A 22,978-nucleotide genomic window follows, 5' to 3' on the forward strand; every position below is an offset into this window, starting at 1 on the left:
TACAGTCACATGTAGCCTAGCCTATATAATAAATAAAAAAATACAAATTGCGGTCCTGAAGTAAAATGAACATAGCCTAGTAATTACGCCCCTTTGTCTACCTTGAGGCCCAACTAAAAGAGCAAATTAACAGGAACGTCATAGAGATTTGGCTTATTCATTCATGAACAAATGAAAAAGAACCTCAGTTCTATAAATGAAAAGCTTAGTTACATTACACCATAATGCTTATTAACTATAACTTTGTATATCATGGCATGGTAGACAGTTCCATCTCGAGGTAGTCAACCATCTATGTACGGTGCATGGACTGCCCAAATAGGGCAAATAAAAGTTACTCACGTTCACGTCCATAAATTGACCATGTGTGCACCCTAATAACATACCTAGCACCCTAATAACATACCTAGCAACCTTCACGGATCTGGGTTCTGTGCCGCTGTTAAGTGGATATTGTCCCAGTAGAAGGTGAGCGCAGACTGGGGGTCGTCAAATGTATGGCTAGCCCCCTGGAAAGTAATCCCCAGTTTAGCCGGGTGTATCAGGCCAAATCTGACTCCTGCCTTGTGAAGTTGGGCTTTCACATCTTTGTATGCAGCTTTGCGTCTTGCCAGGACTGCCGAGAAATCTGGGAAGATATGGATCCGCTTGCCGTTGTAGTTCAGCTGTCCTCTTTCGTGGGAGGTCCGAATAATTTTGTCTTTGTGTAACCGATGTGAAATGGCTAGTTAGTTAGCGGTGGTGCGCGCTAATAGCGTTTCAATCGGGTGACGTCACTCGCTCTGAGACCTGAAGTAGTTGTTCCCCTTGCTCTGCAAGGGCCACGGCTTTTGTGGTGCGATGGGTAACAATGCTTCGTGGGGTGTCAGTTGTTGATGTGCGCAGAGGGTCCCTGGTTCAAGCCCAGGTTGGGGCAAGGAGAGGGATGGAAGCTGTACTGTTACATTTGGTCTGGAAGTAATGTCGGCGGACCAGCATTACTCTGGGAGAGCGACCGGTCTGTGGTTTTGCCGCTAAAGTGCGATGCACCCTGTCGATGACTGGGGGCCTGTCAAACGTCTCTCCGCCGAGGACGTCTTGCAGGAAAGAGGCCATGAACTCGGTAGGATTGCGCCCTTCCCTCCCTTCTGGGATTTTGACCACACGTATGTTCTGTCTCTGGCAACGGTTTTCCTGTTTATCTAGAGTCTAGACTAACCTTTAGCTTCACGTTCTCAGAGGTAAGCTCGTCGTTTTTGGTCTCCAATTCAGTAAGCCGCTTATTGATGTCGGTCAACGAAATTTCCATATCCTTTATTTTTAGTGTTTGTGTCGCGAGTGTTGTTTGTAGTGTCACCATAGTTGACTGGACTTCTGTCATAATTTCAGCTCGTAGACTTGATACAGAAGAACGAAGTTGGGTCATGAAATCAGAGCGTAGTGTAGCCATATCTGCGCAGATGGTGACTAGCATCTCCATATCATTGTGTTGCTAGTCTTCGTCATGTATTCTTGTTTACCGTTTTGTCTCGTTTTCCCAGTTGCCGACATATCCAATAATGCCACCCAAATGTTGCTAGAGCCAGTAGGTGTACAAAGTGTGTTCTCATTTTGATAGATAAAAGGTTAAAACAGAAAAGTATCAACCCTTAGTGGAGAGGCCTCGGAACACGTCTTTACGTAGCCATGTTGAAACCGCCAAGGAGTTCTTTTCAATCTGAGAAACCAACTGCCTGTGTAACTGAGCAGTCCGTTTTCACTATAGCTCTGCTGTGCTCGCTCGACAGGTCATCATTGCAAATAACAATCAGTTGTTAAATGACTTACCTGTATACAAAAGTCAAATAAATAAAAGTATAGGGTTGAATATGAATCAGGCCTTGAGTAAAATATGCTTTTCATTAATGAGGACCGAGGGCCTCTTTTATGAAGAGTATGTGAATAGAATCTTGACAGTTGTGCTGTGACACAGTTTGAATTCTAAAAGGGAAAGGGCTTTTAAGGACTGAGTAGACTTGGTCAAGGGAGTGGCTTCAGAGAGATGAGAGTATTTGATTGAGTCATGGTTTGTTTGAGTAATTGATTGAGTAATTGATTGATTGATTGATTGATTGATTGATTGATTGATTGATTGATTGAGGGAGGGAGGCCAAAGCCAGAAAGAAGCTGTGCTGAGGCCTACTGTAGGCCAGGAGTCTTCAACTTGTGGCCTGCAGGCCAAATCCGCCCCACAAGCCAATTTAATGTGGCCTGCCAAAGATGTGTATCCACCTGACATGATTGTATCTGCATAATTTTTCTCTGCATGGAAATGGGCACACATGCTAGGTACAGGCCATGCCACAACTCTTTATGCCCACCCTATTCCCTATTATAAGCTGTAGGTTCCTACTCATATAGCTGCCTGTTTTCCCCATTGCTTTGGAGATATCTAGCTCCTTTCAAGGGATGTGATCAAATATCTCCGCGCCTGCTTGCTTGCCTGCCTTGTCTTGCCTTGCCTGGTGGGTCTGTGTCACAGGAACACTTTGGCTATAATAATAAGTCTGAAAACAAATGTGTTTGCTCAGACACATGCAGCAAAATCATTATAAGCAGCAGAATTGTCCTAAATTATAAACATGTGCATACAGTACGATCTGTTAAAGTAAACTCTGAAAAAAACATAGATCCTAAATCCTGACTGTTTCCAGCTGGAAAGGAGTCGGAGCCGAGTCCAACATATTTTCTGCTAAATTGGAACAGAAATGTGCCTTCAGCGCATAGGGCTGGTGCCCCCCCCCCTCCCTTCCATGTACCGACTTTAACAAGCTAGAACAATGTGTAGCCGTTCCGGGGGCTGGTTAACATTGGGTGGACGGTCTGAGAGTTTTACAGTGTAGAATTGGCTGTTCAGCCTCTCGCTGCTACAGCGTAAGCCTCAAGGGTTACGTGGTTTGAAGAGGGATACAACGAGCGGTCGTGTCTCCAAGTTCGATACGAGGCCAGCCTGTTGGTGGTTGTGATGGTGTCCCGCACGTCTCTCGCCCAGGGGTGGCACATCCAGACCCACTGAAATGAGAGGGATATGACTTCTCTCTCTCTCTCTCTCTCTCTCTCTCGCTTAGACTGAATAACAGTAAGCTTATACCATCATTGCGGGGGAAAAAAATTACAATAATCGCCTAGATGCTATGAAGAAAAGTCCACATATATAGTTCTGTTGGCGAATGTTCTTCTCACCACATAAGAAGAGAGAACCTCCTAACCAGGCTGCGGCTTTGTGACTTATGAGGCCTGAGGTTTCCCTGCACCATGTCCTCCCTCGCCATTTGCATCCAATATGAATAAATCCATACATTAATGTAAAGTAATGTAAACTCTTTCAAAACTCTGGTTAGCTACTAGAGATATAGCTATCCTAGTGTTATTAGATTGACATACCAGGGTACTCCCGGAGTAGATAAGGATATAACCTCTTGTGTTATGTTTGGTGCGTTTGACCCTGAATCCCCTGTACTGTATCATTAGCACAAGCTTCCCAGTCACAACAGTCCGAGTAAGGGTTTTCCCCCTCCACAGAGAAACATTAGTCATTAATCAGACCCTGAGTGAGTTTTGATGCATAGCAGCTTTAGTTACTCACTTAAAGAAAGCCTGGACCCTGGCCCGGGCAACCCTCTTCCTCTGCCCTCTCATGACATCCCATCTATCCCTGCCTCACACAACTTCAACAAATGGGATCAACAGTAAATGAGCCCTAGTAATGTGGGCGGGATGCTCCCTTTTACTTTTCCATCCCGGGCGGTAGATGGATCGAGGGGTGACTCAGTGTGTGATTCCTACAGGGAACAATCAAAGTTCTCACATAAAAGAAACACCAAAAACGGATCTGCAATTTGCCTTATTATGGTTTATAAGTTGCAGAGCGTTATAATGAGTCAGTGTGGTTGATGATGTCATGGAGAGCGGTAGGTGCGTGAGAGGCAGGAGGTGGTTGGCTCGGACCAGGCCCAGCTAACTCCCCTGCCTGCATGTGGGGCTTTGGCAGCTGCCGGTGATACCCATTACGCTTGTTTCAGAGTCGTTAAACGTACCTGAGACAGACTGTGTTCCTGCTGGATCTCACCGTGGGCCTAATTGCTCCTGAGCTGCGTTCAAAACAAACCTCCCAACAACAGCACCGCTGCCCTGCTGAATGAAACCGCTACCCTCCAAACGTGTTGTCATAAATCACATTATGGGCCTGTGTTTTGCATGAATGGAGGACCAAAGCTTTGTATTCACCTGAATGAACTAGAATATCTCTCTCCAAAGTGGGCAGTGAACTGGAACACTGTTGGAGGAACATGTTGCCTATGTTGCCTATCAGTTTAAGTTTGTTCTACCAGAACTGCTTGTAAAATGTCTCATTGAAGCCCAGAGAGAGAGTCAAATGAAGAATGATTATTACTCAACCCAAGCAATTGATTTGTAGAACCTTATCGGGACTTCCCAGCAACACAAAAACACGGCACATATTGGTTCAGTTGAGAAACTTAGCATAGTAGAATTGAGGCTGCCAACACAGTGGAGGACTTCAGATATATGTTAAATTGCTCGCTGCATATCTCACACTGGCACATACAAGGAGAACCCTCAAACCCACTACCACAAACAAATAGATGTCTGTGGCAGGGGAGGGATTTCTCACATGATCTACTGTATGTGGCGTCAGTAAGAAGACCAATATTAACCAGCAGCTATATGTCAGTCCCATTTCACTATACAACCGTCACACTCCAAATGATTTGTAGTATTTGTCTTGTCTGCTTGGTTAGCTTGCTGTGCTAAGGAACCATTGTGGTGGTGTCTTCTCCAGTGATGTTCAAAGGGGCCCTGGTTTTTGTAAATACAGTACTTGAGGCACAGAGGGATCATTAGATAACCATCAGAAGTGAGGACTGCAGAGATGTTTTTGTTTTAAGTCCTATTTATTCTGTGGTTGAAACTGTAAACTACGTTGGTTGATCATGGGGAGGGAGTGGTTTTTCTAATGGTGTGTTCACTGCTCACATTCTCTCTCTCTCCACAGTTAAAAAAAACGGGGTGTTCTATGGTATCCATAATCTCACGATGACCATTTCGGTTAGGCCTATGTTCTGGTGATGAAAGATGAAATGATAGAGCTGAGAGCTACTACAGATGCCTTGAAAAAGTCTAGCATGTGAACATGTCAAAATATGGTTTGCATAGTTGATTGGTTGGTTTCAAATGTTTCTGCTGTTCGGGAAAACTATTTATGTACAATGTCAACTGCTGCCTATAACTTAGAGCGTTGCAAGTTCACACAACATACCATCGCTGTGTGTTTAAAAGCACACATGGGTGCCAAATTAGGTTATGATGCTGTAATTTTCAGAGAGCCCGAAATTCCTCCAGACCGATGCACTTTTGATCGTCTCCTCTCTAGTGTGACTTGAAGACATGGCTATAGATGCTGTTTACACATCAGAGCCGAATGGCTTTCACTGTTTCGGTTGGAGGCACTGCAGCATGCGAGCTAAGGGAGTAGAGGCTTCTCTTTTGATATCTACAGTGAGGGAAAAAAGTATTTGATCCCCTGCTGATTTTGTACGTTTGCCCACTGACAAAGAAATGATCAGTCTATAATTTTAATGGTAGGTTTATTTGAACAGTGAGAGACAGAATAACAACAAGAAAATCCAGAAAAACGCATGTCAAAAATGTTAAAAATTGATTTGCATTTTAATGAGGGAATTAAGTATTTGACCCCCTCTCAATCAAAAAGATTTCTGGCTCCCAGGTGTCTTTTATACAGGTAACGAGCTGAGATTAGGAGCACACTCTTAAAGGGAGTGCTCCTAATCTCAGCTTGTTACCTGTATAAAAGACACCTGTCCACAGAAGCAATCAATCAATCAGATTCCAAACTCTCCACCATGGCCAAGACCAAAGAGCTCTCCAAGGATGTCAGGGACAAGATTGTAGACCTACGCAAGGCTGGAATGGGCTACAAGACCATCGCCAAGCAGCTTGGTGAGAAGGTGACAACAGTTGGTGCGATTATTCGCAAATGGAAGAAACACAAAAGAACTGTCAATCTCCCTCGGCCTGGGGCTCCATGCAAGATCTCACCTTGTGGAGTTGCAATGATCATGAGAACGGTGAGGAATCAGCCCAGAACTACACGGGAGGATCTTGTCAATGATCTCAAGGCAGCTGGGACCATAGTCACCAAGAAAACAATTGGTAACACACTACGCCGTGAAGGACTGAAATCCTGCAGCGCCCGCAAGGTCCCCCTGCTCAAGAAAGCACATATACATGCCCGTCTGAAGTTTTCCAATGAACATCTGAATGATTCAGAGGACAACTGGGTGAAAGTGTTGTGGTCAGATGAGACCAAAATGGAGCTCTTTGGCATCAACTCAACTCGCCGTGTTTGGAGGAGGAGGAATGCTGCCTATAACCCCAAGAATACCATCCCCACCGTCAAACATGAAGGTGGAAACATTATGCTTTGGGGGGTGTTTTTCTGCTAAGGGGACAGGACAACTTCACCGCATCAAAGGGACGATGGATGGGGCCATGTACCGTCAAATATTGGGTGAGAACCTCCTTCCCTCAGCCAGGGCATTGAAAATGGGTCGTGGATGGGTATTCCAGCATGACATAGACCCAAAACACACGGCCAAGGCAACAAAGGAGTGGCTCAAGAAGAAGCACATTAAGGTCCTGGTGTGGCCTAGCCTCCAGACCTTAATCCCATAGAAAATCTGTGGAGGGAGCTGAAGGTTCGAGTTGCCAAACGTCAGCCTCGAAACCTTAATGACTTGGAGAAGATCTGCAAAGAGGAGTGGGACAAAATCCCTCCTGAGATGTGTGCAAACCTGGTGGCCAACTACAATAAACTTTTGACCTCTGTGATTGCCAACAAGGGTTTTGCCACCAAGTACTAAGTCATGTTTTGCAGAGGGGTCAAATACTTATTTCCCTCATTAAAATGCAAATCAATTTATAACATTTTTGACATGCGTTTTTCTGGATTTTTGTTGTTGTTATTCTGTCTCTCACTGTTCAAATAAACCTACCATTAACCTCTTGGGGCTAGGTGGGACGCTAGCGTGCCACCCGTGGTGCACTCCATCAACAGCAGGTGCATTTCAAGAGCGGCAAATTTGAATCCAAATAAATGTCAAAATTCAAATTTTTCAAAAATACAACTATGTTACACCATTTGAAAGATAAACATCTCCTTAATCTAACCACGTTTTACGATTTCAAAAAGGTTTTACGGCGAAAGCATAAATTTAGAGTATGTTAGGACAGTACATTTACAAGAGTTGTGTGTAATGTTTTGTCAAGTCAAAGACAGGGTCACCAAAACCATAAAACCAGCTAAAATGATACACTAACCTTTTACAATCTCCATCAGATGACACTCCTAGGACATTATGTTAGACAATGCATGCATTTTTAGTTCTATCAAGTTCATATTTATATACAAAAACAGCGTTTTACTATGGCATTGATGTTGAGGAAATCGTTTCCCTCCAATAACCGGCAGTCAAGTCAGCGTCACAAATTAAATAATTAAAATTAGAAAACATTGGTAAAATATTATATTGTCATTTAAAGAATTATAGATTTACATCTTTTGAACGCAATCAACTTGCCAGATTTAAAAATAACCTTACTGGGAAATCACACTTTGCAATAATCTGAGCACTGTGCCCAGAAAAATACGCGTTGCGATACAGACTAGACGTCATGTTGGGGAGATCTAAAATCGAAAATACTATGTAAATAATCCATTACCTTTGATTCTCTTCATCAGATGTCACTTCCAGGTATCACAGGTCCATAACGAATGTAGTTTTGTTCAAAAAAGCTCATCATTTATGTCCAAAAATCTCCGTCTCGTTAGCACATGATGTAAGCCAGCCGGACTTCTCGTCATGAACGAGGGGAAAAAATATATTTCCGTTCGTTCAAACATGTCAAACGTTGTATAGCATAAATCATTAGGGCCTTTTTTAACCAGAACATGAATAATATTCAAGGTGGACGAATGCATAGCCTTTTATAACGTATTGGAACGAGGGTACCCAACATGAAGTAGCGCGCCAGGTGTCTAATGGGACATCACCGTTCCATGGCTCTTGTTCGGTCAGATCTCCCTCCAGAAGACTCAAAACACTTTGTAAAGGCTGGTGACATCTAGTGGAAGCAATAGGAAGTGCCAAAATATTCCTAAACCCCTGTGTTTTTCAATGGGATAGGTTTAAACTCAATACAACACATCAGGTATCCACTTCCTGTCAGAAAATGTCTCAGGGTTTTGCCTGCCAAATGAGTTCTGTTATACTCACAGACACCATTCAAACAGTTTTGGAAACTTTAGAGTGTTTTCTATCCATATATAATAAGTATATGCATATTCTAGTTACTGGGTAGGATTAGTAACCAGATTAAATCGGGTACATTTTTTTTATCCAGACGTGCAAATGCTGCCCCCTAGACCCAACAGGTTAAAATTATAGACTGATCATTTCTTTGTTAGTGGGCAAACGTACAAAATCAGCAGGGGATCAAATACTTTTTTCCCTCACTGTATCTGATCGCTTCGCCATGAATCGATCTCCCCACTGGCACAGTGTCTCTGTCTACAATGCATTGGACTGGTGGTGTTGGTGGAGGCCATATTCCTCTAGAACAGTGGTTCCCAAGCTTTTATAGTCCCATACCCCTTCAAACATTCAACCTCCAGCTGCGTACCCCCTCTAGCACCGGGGTCAGCACACTCCCAAATGTTGTTTTTTGCCATCATTGTAAGCCTGCCACACACACTATACAATACATTTATTAAACATAAGAATGAGTGAGTTTTTGTCACAACCAGGCTCGTGGGAAGTGACAAAGAGCTCTTATAGGAACAGGGCACAAGTAATAATATAATAATAATCACTCATTTTGCTCTTTCTTTAACCATCTTACATATAAAACCTTATTTGGGGCGGCAGGTAGCCTAGTGGTTAGAGCATTGGGCCAGTAACTGAAAGGTTGCTAGATCAAATCCCCAAGCTGACAAGGTAAACATCTGTCGTTCTTCCCCCGAACAAGGCAGTTAACCCACTTTTCCTAGGCCGTCATTGTAAATAAGAATTTGATCTTAACTGACTTGCCTAGTTAGATAAAGGTAAAATAAAAAAAATGTGTTCATTGAAAATTGTGAATAACTCACCACAGGTTAATGAGAAGGGTGTGCTTGAAAGGATGCACATAACTCTGCAATGTTGGGTTGTATTGGAGAGAGTCTCAGTCTTAAATAATTTTCCACACACAGTCTGTGCCTGTATTTAGTTTTCATGCTAGTGAGGGCCGAGAATCCACTCTCACATAGGTATGTGGTTGCAAAGGGCATCAGTGTCATGATACTCTGAGTGCGGTCCAATCCAGAAATCTGGCAGTGGCTTCTGATTAAACAACATTTTCACAGAACCGCTTGTTGCAATTTTGATGAGGTTCTCTTGTTCAGATATTGGCAAGGGGACTGGAGGCAGGGCATGAGAGGGATAACGAATCCAGTTGTTTGTGTCATCCGTTTTGGAAAAGTACCTGCGTAATTGCGCACCCAACTCACTCAGGTGCTTCGCTATATCACAATTGACATTGTCCGTATGCTTCAGTTAATTTGCACACAAAAAATCATACAACGATGGAAAGTCCTGTGTGTTGTCCTTGTTAATACAGATAGAGAAAAGCTCCAACATATTAATCATAGCCTCAATTTTGTCCCGCACATTGAATATAGTTGCGGAGAGTCCCTGTAATCCTAGATTCAGATCATTCAGGCGAGAAAAAACATCACACAGATAGGCCAGTCGTGTGAGAAACTCGTTGTCATGCAAGCGGTCAGACAAGTGAAAATTATGGTCAGTAAAGAAAACTTTAAGCTTGTCGCTCAATAAAAGAAAACGTGTCAATACTTTGCCCCTTGATAACCAGCGCACTTCTTTATGTTGTAAAAGTGTTGCATGGTCGCTGCCTATATCATTGCATAGTGTATAAAATACACGAGAGTTCAGGGGCCTTGCTTTAACAAAGTTAATTAATTGACCCCCATAAACCTAACAGACATCTACAGGAGCTGTGCCAGCCCGCCACGTTTGTTGACTCATTCAGCTGTAACGCATAGAATTCACTGGCTTGTATGTGACATCTCCTGCCATGTCACTGATGCATCGTGAAACAGTGATGTTTGATGAAGGCATTGTCTGTATAGTTTTCTGGGGCCTTTTCCCCCTGCATTGGCCCAGCCATATCCATGGCAGCAGGAATAATTAAGTCCTCCACAATAGTATGGGACTTGCCTGTCCTAGTCACTTGGTAGCTCACCATATAAGACGGTTCTAGCCCCTAGCCCTTATTAATGGTATCTGTTGCTTTGATACACATCTTAATTGTCGCTCAAAAAACTCCTGGCTTATTTTTCAAATTGGTATATTTTGTTTCTAAATGTCTGTGCAAGAGTGAAGGTTTCATCGAGTTGTGAGATAGTATTTTTGCACATATAACACACTGTGGCTGAGGAAAGGCACTACTCCCAATATAAGTGAACCCCAAATCAATGTACTGTAGTTCTCATCATTTTTGTGCCTCTTCGATGGTCCAACGTCCCTGTCTGTTGTTCGGTGCTTTCCCGGGTAAGGGGGCAGTAGCTCTTCGGCTGCATCAGATTCACAACTGTCAGTGTCCATGCTAGCTGGGCTAACAACAAATGTAGAATTACTGATGCGAGCATTGGATGTGCTCGTGGAAGCAGAACAACTTGTGTCGTCGACAAGTGCAGGTGTAGTACTGCTGGTAGTAGCAGTACTACCAGTAGAGGTGGTATGTGTCTCTATGGACGCGGGCCTTACTTTTTTTTAACCCTTTATCCATTTTCGAGCAAACGGAATGAGCAGCAGCTACGTTTGGCTACATTCGAACCGTTAGGGCAATTCCTGCTAGAGAGTAACGGTTAATGTGATTGGATGTTAATTATTTTTGACTAGGGTACCTGTATTTGACATTGTGTTGTTATTTCGCTGAACACTAGATGGTTTCATTTTATTTCTGACAGTGAAACGAGGCTAGTCAGGTGAGAGAAAAAAAACTCACCCAAATGTAAATATGTTTTTAATTAACAAAAAAATGTGAATCACATTTGTATTTGGTGTACCCCCGACGGCATTGCTCGTACCCCTGGGGTGTTGATATTGTTGGTTTTCTGCACGAATATTGTGAGAGGTTTGTATCTTGAACATATGTTCCTGCTAAATATCCAGGTCTTTGTAGGCATGGAATTGGAGAGAACTCGTTTGGACACCTTGTCGTCCTTAGAAAGCAAAACTGTTTTCCTTTTTTGAGCTGGTTTAATGTTTGGTTCACATCGATGTGTCTGAGAATTGATAAATGACTGAAACCAGCTGGCAATATTGATGTTTGAATGTGTTTGACACCGTTCCAGTAGGTTTAGTTGAGTTAGACAGGGCCACTCCAAACATGCAGACAGATGAACAGACTTAATCATTGCCTCCCTTCTGACATACCTGTGGGTTGTGCTTCGATTGCGCTCCAGACTTCGACCTGATCCAAAGAACGTCTCCAAAGAACAGTTACCAAAAAAAAATCTCATTCGCCTGGAGAGTGTTTCCTTCCTTTCCATTTCTAACTGTAGGATGTGGGATCTGCATCGGATCCAAACAGATAACAATATCCTTCATCAGCATGTGTTGCAAGATTAGCAACGAGCAACATTTTTTTTTCAACAGGATCAAAGAGGAAAGGCATGGAGTGTGAGCCAGAGATGTGATGAAGCGATTCGCTGACAACGTTCTCGCTGATTGATTGACCAGTGGGCTGTGGTGATCAGGCATAATGAACGCACAGTTAAATGGCGGCTAATAGAAGGCAGCAGGCATATTAGTTATCAACCACTAAAAAGAGGTGAGCCAGAGGCACCGCTGGTCAGATCAAGTGAGTAACTAACCCTCCCAGATGGCGAAAGCTCGGAACATGCTTTGTGATAGTAGTGCCCCGCATTCGCCACGGTTAGAACCCAGAACCCCTTCTCTGCCAATGGGTGGGAAATGAACTCGCTAACTTCTCACAATTTTCATCTTCATTCCAAGCCAGGTTTCCCCTGCTCTCAACGTTGTGTGTGAGCAATCATGTTTGGATGGGGTTTGGGAAAGGGGAGTACATTTGGCCAATTTACAGTGAATGTCAGGTCAATGTAAACATGCCCAGAGTGTATATTCTACATTAATGTATGGCTGTGTGAGGCGATGAGAAAGAAAAATACCCTCGTTTATTTTCTCTTTATGGAGAGATTGACAGCATGAAGCCAGATACACAGATACAAAAGTACTGGAACAGGGACACATATATATTTTTGGTCTCTGTACTCCAGCTCTTTGGATTTGAAATTATACAATGACTATGAGGTCAAAGTGCAGACTGTCAGATTTAATTTAAGGGTATTTTTAATCCATATCAGGTGAACCGTTTAGAAATTACAGCACTTTTTGCACATAGTTCCCCCATTTTAGGGGACCAAAAGTATTGAGACAAATTCACTTATATATGTATTAAAGTAGTCAAAAGTTTAGTATTTGGTCCCATATTCCTAGCACGCAATGATTACATCAAGCTTGTGACTTTACAAACTTGTTGGATGCATTTGCTGTTTGTTTTGGTTGTGTTTCAGATTATTTTGTGCTCAATATAAATGAATGGTAAATAATGCATTGTGTCATTTTGTGGTAACTTTTATCGTAAATAAGAATAGAATATGTTTCTAAACGCTTTTACATGAATGTGGATGCTACCATGATTGTGAATTGTGAATAATTATGAGTGAGAAGGTTACAGAGGAATAAATATCCAACCCCCCCCCAAAAAATGCTAACCTTCCCTGTTATTGTAATGGTGAGAGGTTAGCATGTTTGTGCATCTGTAACTACAGTATCTCACTCATCATTATTCACGATTCATTCAGGACTATCCGTAATCATGGTAGCATCCACATTAATGTAGAAGTGTTTAAAAAGCATAATATATTCTTATTTACAATAAAGGGGACTCCAAAATGACACAATACATTATTTACCACTAATTTCTATTGGATACAAAATAATCTGAAGCACAACCAAAAGAAACAGAAAATGCATCCAACAAGCTTGTGGAGTCAGAAGCTTGATGTAAGCATTGTGTGCTAGAAATATGGGACCAAATACTAAACCTTTGACTACTTTAATACACCAATAAGTGAATGTATCCCAATACTTTTGGTCCCCTAAAATGGGGGGACTATGTACAAAAAGTGCTGTAATTTCTAAACGGTTCACCTAATATGGATGAAAATACCTTCAAATTAAAGCTGACAGTCTACACTTTAACCTCATAGTCATTGTGTCATTTCAAATCCAAAGTGTTAAAGTACAGAGTCAAATAAACAACACAATTGTCACTGTCCCAAGACTTTTGGAGCTCGCTGTATATTGTCCAAGAATATCATTACTTTGGATATCATTATGTTATCTTTGAAAATGACATCAACTTCCCATATGATTTCTCCGTCAGAGTACACAGAAGCAGGTTGGGTTTTAATGTCCTGAAGCGAAAGGAGAAAAAGTGGACGGCCTGTTTAGATTTGGATGTTACAGTACGTGGCTGCAAGGAATCCGATCTTCTCACAATTCGGAAATATCTTGAAATGTGCTATCTGTCTGACGTATTGAGGTCTCTGTTCGTTGCTGGGTGAGTAGTCGTGCAGTATGGAGATGAGCAATCAGTGATAAATAGGCCACGGAGTACATTGGGTGCTAATCTGGACGTGATCGACGAGGTGTCAGGGTGAACTTAATCCCTGGAGACAATCACAGACACACTCTGATTAACACTAAATCTCAGTGTCTCTACTCTCTCCATCTCGCCACTCCCCAACACAGATTTTGTGTGTGTGTGTGTGTGTGTGTGTGTGTGTGTGTGTGTGTGTGTGTGTGTGTGTGTGTGTGTGTGTGTGTGTGTGTGTGTGTGTGTGTGTGTGTGTGTGTGTGTGTGTGTGTGTGTGTGTGTGTGTGTGTGTGTGTGCGCGCGCGTGCGTGTAGTCTGCCAGGCGGGTCTTCTCTGTAAATCCTCAGTACTCTGCTTCAGTCTTCAACACTGTGGGGAAGAGTGAACCCCATGTCAAGCACTGACATCTCCTTGCTGCTGCTTCTCACATGATCACAAACTGCTGTTATAGTTCCACTTAGCAATTTCTTGTTGCCTTTAAACGGGTTGGAGAAATGTAATATGCGAATTCATGGCCAATGGAGAAACATGCTCTGTTCAGTCTCCCACAGTTGACTTCTCCTCTATGATGTTTTATTAAGCACTGTGGTAGGTTGCCCATTCGGTGGGAGCTGTTACCCTATATCTGCCTGTGATATTTAAAACTTGGCTCCGATCGATAGCAGTCTCTCGTTTGCAGCTATTGTGTTCGCCCAAGGACATTTTCTTGTAAACGGGATCGCTAAGGAGTTTATATTAAGAGACGCTTATTGTGGAATGGACTGGCTGTTACTGGCTCCTTTGTCCTCCACCAGCAACTCGATCCGGGCCCATAGTCAATGTGGTTTGGGGCTTTCATCGGCTGTCTCAACACAGCGTCAATACAGTTCTCAGAAGGGCCAGTTCTGACCAGAATTAATGCAATATTCACGTTCAAAACCAATCAGTATTCAAAGTTGCAGAGGGGATCCAAAGTTTGCATGAATGACAAATTGCTGAATCAGACGGATTTCCTACAAATTAGAAAATATCTTCGTTACTATTGTTTGGCTTATATTGTGTGATGGACTTTTCAACTGCTGACTTTTTCCTCTGGTTTAGTCTGTTGCCTCAAGTTTACCTTTGTCCTCAGCTCTGAGGCCATCCACAGTTCTGTCTTACCACCGTGACAGGAACATGTTGTTGTTAGGCCCAGTGAACTCAGCTGCACTACCACATGTTAGTTACAGTAGTTACAGTGGAATATACTATCAAAGGCAGTTTTCATTCATACTGACGGTGCCTGTATTCCACACTCTCAAACTCAAACATTGTTCTAGGGTTTTTTTCCCTTGCCACTGTGCTTCTCCCTGCTTTTTGGGGTCTAAACCGAGTTACTGTAAGGCACTTTGTGACCACTGCTGATGTAAAAAGATTTTATCAGAAATTTGATCGACTGATTGATTGATTGCATTGCTTTACATGTAGTTGAAACTAATCACACTTCCTGTTTGTGCCTCCTGTCTCTCGTCTCTCTCCTGCAGCTAGCTATGGAGTGTACCCCATCTGCAAGGGCTGCTCGGTGTGCTCCAAGGACAATGGCTGCGTGAACTGCCAGCCCAAGCTTTTCCTGTTCCTGCGGAGGGAGAGGATGAGGCAGTACGGCGAGTGTCTCCACGCATGTCCGACGGGATACTATGGTATTCGAGCTCCTGAGATCAACACATGCTCCCGTAAGGCCTACCTCCTTCAGACCTCCATCCCCTGCTCTCTCTTTTCTATCTCCTCTCTCCTTCTCTCGTCACATGATTTATTGTCTCATTACGTGCTCCTTATGCAGGGAAGAGGGAGACACACACGCTTCACATTTTGAACGGCCGAACCATTAGTACAGGTGGATGATAGTGCCGAGACAAGACTTTATTAAGAAGGGCCCTTTCCTCCAGTGGCGACCAGTATAGGCCTGGATGTGGGATCTGAGGATCTGAGGCTGTAGATGTCTGATTTAATCCAGCTTCTCAACCAACAGTCACGCTTGGTGAACATTTAGAGGCTTGTTAGAGCGTGTTGTGGATGGGCTTCAGAACGAAGGCTAGGAAGGATATTCAGACGTACTTAAATGGGCTGTTATTCAAGTTCGAGGCATACCTTGGTGCTTGGTTTTATGGAAGTAACGCTTACCAATAGTTTGTAGACTTTGCACAAACAGAACGCCGCCGTGTGCAGATTAAAGCGTTAAGGCACTCGCAGAGGGCTGGATGATGTCATTCTGAGGAAGAACAATCCTGATGATGGAAAAAAAGAACAATCCTGATGATGGAAAAAAGATAAAATCATATTAGATATTTCCATTCATCGATGTCAATAGTATAAATGTATATAATTTTGTGTGGGCTTTATGTGCTCATGTGTTCAATGTGTTTTCTATGTGTAGTCAGCTGTATTCGATATCAGAATTGTTTTGGTCCCATGACCACCTAAAACAGACAACAACTTTAGACACAGATCTTTTTAATTATGTTTTCTATATTAAAAACTGAAAGGGGAAAAATTAAAACCCAACAATGGCTCTCAGCAAAAAAATATATAAATAATAATAATAATAATATTACAAAATCCAATTAATTAAATGTATCCCTCTCCTCTCCTATTGGACCAGGCTGCGCCCCCATCTCATAACCTTATTTTAACATGGAGTCTGGCTTGAGAGAGGCAGGCTTTATAGGTTTAGAGAGAGCCCGTGGTGTTGGCTGAGTGTTTCATGTGAAAACTGAGAAAGAACTTGAACCCATTGGGTTCTGATAGCCAAACTCCTGACAGACATGCTGAAATGAGGCCCCAGAGGAGCGTGTCAGGACCTCTAGGCCCAATAATCCAGACGCGCAGCAGACACCGGAGGAGAAACCATTTTGCTGCTTACTCACTCGCTCGCTCTCTCCAAACCTCCATGCAAATACGTCCGCTGGTTTTGTCAGTCAGAAAAAATTGAGCCGATTGACGACTGAAATGCCTGGCTTGTCGTAAACCGCTGGTATCAATTGGATTTTCCCCTCGCTGAGACACCCGCTCCCCCTGCACACACATGCTCATCTCTCCATTCCCCACAATAAAAGAGGAGAAGGAAGGGCCTGCAGTCATTTCACCCTATCTTCACAAGTCAGGGAAAATCAGAGGAGAAATACATTTTGTTCTTCAGCGGATAGTAATTCTTCCCCATCCCTCACCACACCGTCTCCCTGTCCTGCGTGAAGTTTGATTTTAAGCGGTACCGACGTGCGGCATCAACGTGTGGCAAGTTAATCTGAGTCCTTTTCAGAACAAACTGCTCCCAGAACAAAAATCTTACCATTGTCAAGTAGCATTAAATCTCGGCGGTCAGGCCTACTTTGATGTGATCGCAATTTGAGTCGTAACTTTGTAATCCCACTTCGCATTTGACCTTCCTCCTCCAAGTTGCACTTTTTATGTAATTTCCACTAAACAGTTTGGGTCTGTCGGCCATAACGGGCCCTTCTATCAGGTCGGCTCTACGAAGCTAATTGTCGGGTCACTGGGAACGATTTGTGGGCTGACAAGGCAGCTGGATTCTCCTCTGAGCTCAAAGACACCAGGGTTCCTCCCCACCACCAGTGCCCCAGACCCAGAGCCAGTGCCTGCCCCTGCTCTCTAAGAGGCCTGGAACGTGGCATTACGTCTCTGTTATCATGGTCTTTCAAAACAGCCTCTGAAATCACTTAAGGAGCAGCTGCTTATTATTACACCAGAGTTTGTCTGTGTGATCTTATCTCATTCAAGAATGTTTTGTGGACTGCCTGGGTAAAGGAAAACCAAAGCCACACGGGAGAGAGAGAGGTTTGCACACTCACTCCCAGGCCCAGTCGTGATGAGGCTGGAACCCCATGGCTAAGTTCTTCACTCTCTTTCAGCCGCCACTTGACAGCTTGGTATTAGGAGAAGAAAGAGTGTAGCCACACACTTTAACCTGTGTGCCAATGTGCAGTAAGACTAGGTGACTGAAGCTAACCAGGCAACTGAACCAGCCAGTGGCTGAATTTAAAAGAGAGAGGGGGAAAGTTAAAGCTTGGGAAATGTGAGGGGAGGAAGATGCCTGATTCCGTGTAGTTTTTTCTCAAATTCCGTTTTCTCCGTTTAGTTTTTCAAGGTTTCAGTTTTTAAACGTTTTTCTTCTGTGTATACACCACACAGACAAGGGCATTCCTGTGCCGTTTCAGAAAGTTGCAGGAAAATACAAATCACTGATGCATTTTGTCCAATAAATGTAGTTCATTTCCTACTAAGTTCAATAAATGTTTGAATATTGCTGAATTCCGTTTTAATGTCTGGCTTACGTGATTCCGTCCGCGTTTTACACATCTCTCTCTCTCTCTCTCTCTCTCTCTCTCTCACACATACACAAACACACACCTTTCAGCAGCTGATGGTGAAGAGTTTGATATGATCCATAACTCCATAACAGCTGCAGTCATGGAGGCCCTTATCAGCTCAACAGACTAATACTGCTCTATGCTCTTCTGTCTCTATGTCAACCTCCACCTCCACCAGTGAGATTTCTAAGGTAGAGATTCACATATGGTTTATATACAGCCCTGTCCTGGTAAGTGCACATATATACTGTAAGGGATGTGTAAGTTGGCAAACTATGTGTAAGTTTGTGGCAGTTGCACCAGTGCTAATGCAAAGTAATCTGTCTACTTGCCTGGGACATCTATCTGCATGCTTTAGGTTTAACGCATGCTTTTATATCATTATTTAATTCCCAAGCTATGGCATAGACTGTATCAGGCATCAAATGTATTTTCAAATGGGTTTAAAATATGAAGGAGGAGGGGGTGAATGGTGGATAACAGTGTGCTGAGTTTAACGGGAGGGAAAGTGTTGACAGGGACAACATGAGAGTAATTCTCCGAGCAAAACTTCCTCCCAGGGGCTGTATAATGGTTTTAAACACGGTGGGGGGGAGTTTTGGAGGGTATCCTGGTGGACAAGGCTTGAAGTCTGGCATAGACTGTCCCTATGTGCACCCCCTTCAACAATCGCACACAGCCACAGCCGTCCCTTAGCCACACGCACTCGTGCACACACACACACACACACACACACACACACACACACACACACACACACACACACACACACACACACACAAACACAGCTCTCCCTCAGCCACAGCTCTCCCTCAGTCACAGCATGCTGTAATGCTCACAGAAACCCCAGCAACGAGCATTCCCCTGCCAGGATGGAAACCCTGTCAAGCTGAGGTCATAGATATGGCCAATATTCTGGAAGTGTGGTTCAAATATCACAGCTCATCCAGTGCCAGTATATAGGCCACTCGAGACTCCCCTTGTCCGAGGTGATTTCTAAAACTCAATTTCTGATTTTATTTTATTGCCTCTCTCGTACTAAAAATTGGTTACGGAATGTCATTGTTGCATTTTGTTTCTGGTTTGTACCCTTATATATTTATTTCAATGCCAGTTTTGGATGATTGGTTACATCATTGTTCATTTTTAAAGTGCATCATGGGAGTTTGGTGGATTCTGAGTTGGACAGTAGCCACACGGTAGTTCTCCGGGCCAATTGAGTACCCGAAGTATGAAGCTCTGTAAAGGAACTAACTCACAATACCATGAGCTACGTTGGCAGCACAGGCAGAAACAGGCTACTCTGCATCTCTGTCTTCCTATGTGTATTTCTATTGCTCATTTTAACCAGAAGAATACCATTTGCTTTTGGCCTTTGCACCTTACCAAGGGACAGTTAATCACAGCTTTTACAAACCGCAGTTTAGACACACTGCGAGACAACACAATGGACACCAACTGACAGGCCTGTCGTGTCTCTTCTCCACTGGCCCATTCTGACTGACAGGAACACCGGCAGCGAGACAGTGCCCGTGTCCACGTGGAAAGAAAAGAGAATGTCAGAGGGGACAACATGCAGCCTTGTCCTGTGCCATGAACTCCTGCCATCCATCAATCCACATGACATGGCTGGGTGGCAGCTAGCAAGCCAAGGGTTAAATGTCAGCCAAACCTTCTGGTTAAAGAGAGTAGGTCAAAGCGCTATTAGGCTAGTACTAGGCTAGCTGCTTCCCTCAGACCCGCTTGGAGAGGAAGGCTGGAAAAATGGGGTTTGTTTTCCCCCGCTTCACTGCCAGAGCTTCTTTCTGTCTGGTCATGGACATGGACACTGCCGCTGCCTGCCTGTTCAACAGCAGGCCTGGTTAGCATCCTGGAAGACTTTTCATTAGACTGATGATTGGCTTGACAACCTAACCCCCATAGCTTACAAGAAAGGCCCTCTCTGGGTTCACAACATATTCTCCATCTTTTGAAAAATGATTTACAGTTTTTTTTAACATGAATATTCATATAAATAAATCAAGTGATGGCATATGTCCCATGTCAACCCAATCGCACACAGAACACAGAAATTAACAATTGCTTTGAGTGTCCCTGATCAAATTTGCAGATTTTCGATCCAGACCACAGCAGAGAGAGAGGGGAGAGTCGTTGCCAGCTAGATTCGCAGGATTAGATCACGCTTTTAAAGCTCCGTGATTCAACTCCAAATGCAGTTGACATGAATACCACAAACTGAAAAAAACAAAAAAATGGAAACAGTCACATTCATACAAGTGCAACCATGACTTTCCTTTAAAAGATGTTAACCCCTCAGCTCAGCCACTGTCTATACTCGGTGGCTTTGAATTCCTATCTTAGCAGAAACATCTCGTTTTTTAATATCTTGTATTAAAGGTCCAGTGCAGTCAAACTAGATTTGCTGTGTTTTTCAGTATATTTCCACATTATGTTGTTGGAAAAATACTGTGAAATTGTGAAAATTATAATAATGCACTAAGAGCTCTTTGAAAAGACAAATGTCACGACTTCCGCCGAAGTCGGTCCCTCTCCTTGTTTCGGGCAGCGTTCGGCGGTTGACGTGACTGGCCTTCTAGCCATCGCCGATCCACTTTTCATTTTCCATTTGTTTTGTCCTTTTCTTACACACCTGGTTTCAATTCCCCAATTACTTGTTCATTATTTAACCTTCTGTTCCCCCATGTTTGTTTGTGAGTGATTGTTTATCTGTTCATGAATGCGCACGTTAGGCTGGTTACGCTGGGTTATGTTAAACCCTTATTTGTATTTCGTGTTAGTTTGTTCCGTGTGCTTTTGGGTCGCCAAATAAAAGGCTCCGTTTTGCTACCAACTATCTGCTCTCCTGCGCCTGACTTCCTACAGCCCTTCACGCATACCATTACAACAACCTGAAATTTCTGCCTGTGTTGGTGGGTTGGCGTTTTGGCCTAATATTACAATAAGAAAGAGAGTTCCAAACCTCTCTGCCAATAACAACTAGTTTTCAGTTTTCCCCTCCCCACTCCCAGACAGTCCTAACAAAATTCATGCTTGAGAAATTGCACTTTACTAAGAAGCTATTTATTTTTCTTTTTGACCATTTTAATTAAAAACAATCACAGTACGGTACTTAATTGTTAACCAGAAATGATTTGATATTGAGTTAAAAACTGAGAAACAAGGCCAAGAGGAGATAAAGTGTTTTAAGCCTCAAGAAGAACATTAAGACTTCCTTTCATCAGATTCCTGCCAGATCTGATGACCTCATTATTTCTTATTAGTCTCCCAGAACGGCACCTAGACGAGACGTTGGAGGTGGCACAGAGGTTAATCCCAAAGAGGGCTATAACCTGCCCCTATGCATCTGAGGGCCATGCGCCCCTGGGGGCCTTGTCTGGGGCTCTCCGTTGGGCCCCTGGCCAACGCAGAGGCAGACAAGCAACAGGGCAGATGCAGCACCCTGTGGGAACTTCCCTCATATCCATCTAACTCTGACCCCACAGCCATATATATATATATATATATATATATATATATAGTTAGCGCATATATACACACACACACATACGTGTGTGTGTGTGTATATATATGCGCTAACTATGGCTCTGTCTGATCTCAGATAGCCTCTCTGTTCCCTATCTTGACAGAGGGATGTCTGTCTGTCGTGGCGTCTCCCCCCACCTACATCTTCTTCCGAGGACCTTTGACCTCGATCACTGACTAAGAGGAAGGTCTTCATCTTGGGAGTCTCTCCCTTGTCAGAGCTATATGCATATGTCGTATATCTGTAAAGGAATGACGTATCTTCTACCTTATCTGATAAGGAGTAGGACAGGAATCGCTACCACCAGTGTTGGCTAATAAATGTGACTATAAGCTTGATTTTGACATCTAAACTCAGGAAAAAAAGAAATGTCCTCTCACTGTCAACTACGTTTATTTTCGGCAAACTTAACATGTGTAAATATTTGCATGAACATAACAATATTCATCAACTGAGACATAAACTGAACAAGTTCCACAGACATGTGACTAACAGAAATGGAATAATGTGTCCCTGAACAAAGGGGGGGTCAAAATCAAAAATAACAGCATCTGGTGTGGCCACCAGCTTCATTAAGTACTACAGTGCATCTTCTCCTCATGGACTGCACCAGATTTGCCAGTTCTTGCTGTGAGATGTTACCCCACTCTTCCACCAAGGCACCTGCAAGTTCCCGGACATTTCTAGGGGGAATGACCCTAGCCCTCACCCTCCGATCCAACAGGTCCCAGACGTGCTCAATGGGATTGAGATCCGGGCTGGCCATGGCAGAACACTGACATTCCTGTCTTGCAAAAAATCACGCCCAGAACGAGCAGTATGGCTGGTGGCCTTGTCATGCTGGAGGGTCATGTCAGGATGAGCCTGCAGGAAGGGCACCACATGAGGGAGGAGGATGTCTTCCCTGTAACGCACAGCATTGAGATTGCCTGCAGTGACAACATGCTCAGTCCGATGATGCTGTGACACACCGCCCAAGATCATGACGGACCCTCCACCTCCAAATCGATCCCGCTCTAGAGTGCAGGCCTCGGTATAACGCTTATTCCATCGATGATAAACGCGAATCCGACCATCACCCCTGGTGAGACAAAACCGAAACACATCAGTGAAGAGCACTTTTGCCAGTTCTGTTTGGTCCAGTGACGGTGGGTTTGTGCCCATAGGCGACATTGTTGCCGGTGATGTCTGGTGAGGACCTGCCTTACAACAGGCCTACAAGCCCTCAGTCCAGCCTCTCTCAGCCTATTGCGGACAGTTTGAGCACTGATGGAGGGATTGTGCGTTC

At 43.6% G+C, this 22,978-nt stretch overlaps 1 protein-coding gene across 1 annotated transcript in view; it reads left to right on the top strand.

Moving 5' to 3' along the window:
• Positions 1-22,978, top strand: part of LOC106605060 (R-spondin-2) — an 88,108-nt gene that overhangs the window by 26,159 nt on the left and 38,971 nt on the right. The window contains exon 3 of the mRNA XM_045718331.2: positions 15,306-15,494. Coding sequence (XP_045574287.1) covers positions 15,306-15,494 — 189 coding nt within the window. The remainder of the gene's footprint in view (positions 1-15,305; positions 15,495-22,978) is intronic.

Source organism: Salmo salar, chromosome 05 (genome assembly GCF_965601325.2).
Source record: "Salmo salar chromosome 05, fSalSal1, whole genome shotgun sequence".
Taxonomy (NCBI): Eukaryota; Metazoa; Chordata; class Actinopteri; order Salmoniformes; family Salmonidae; genus Salmo; species Salmo salar.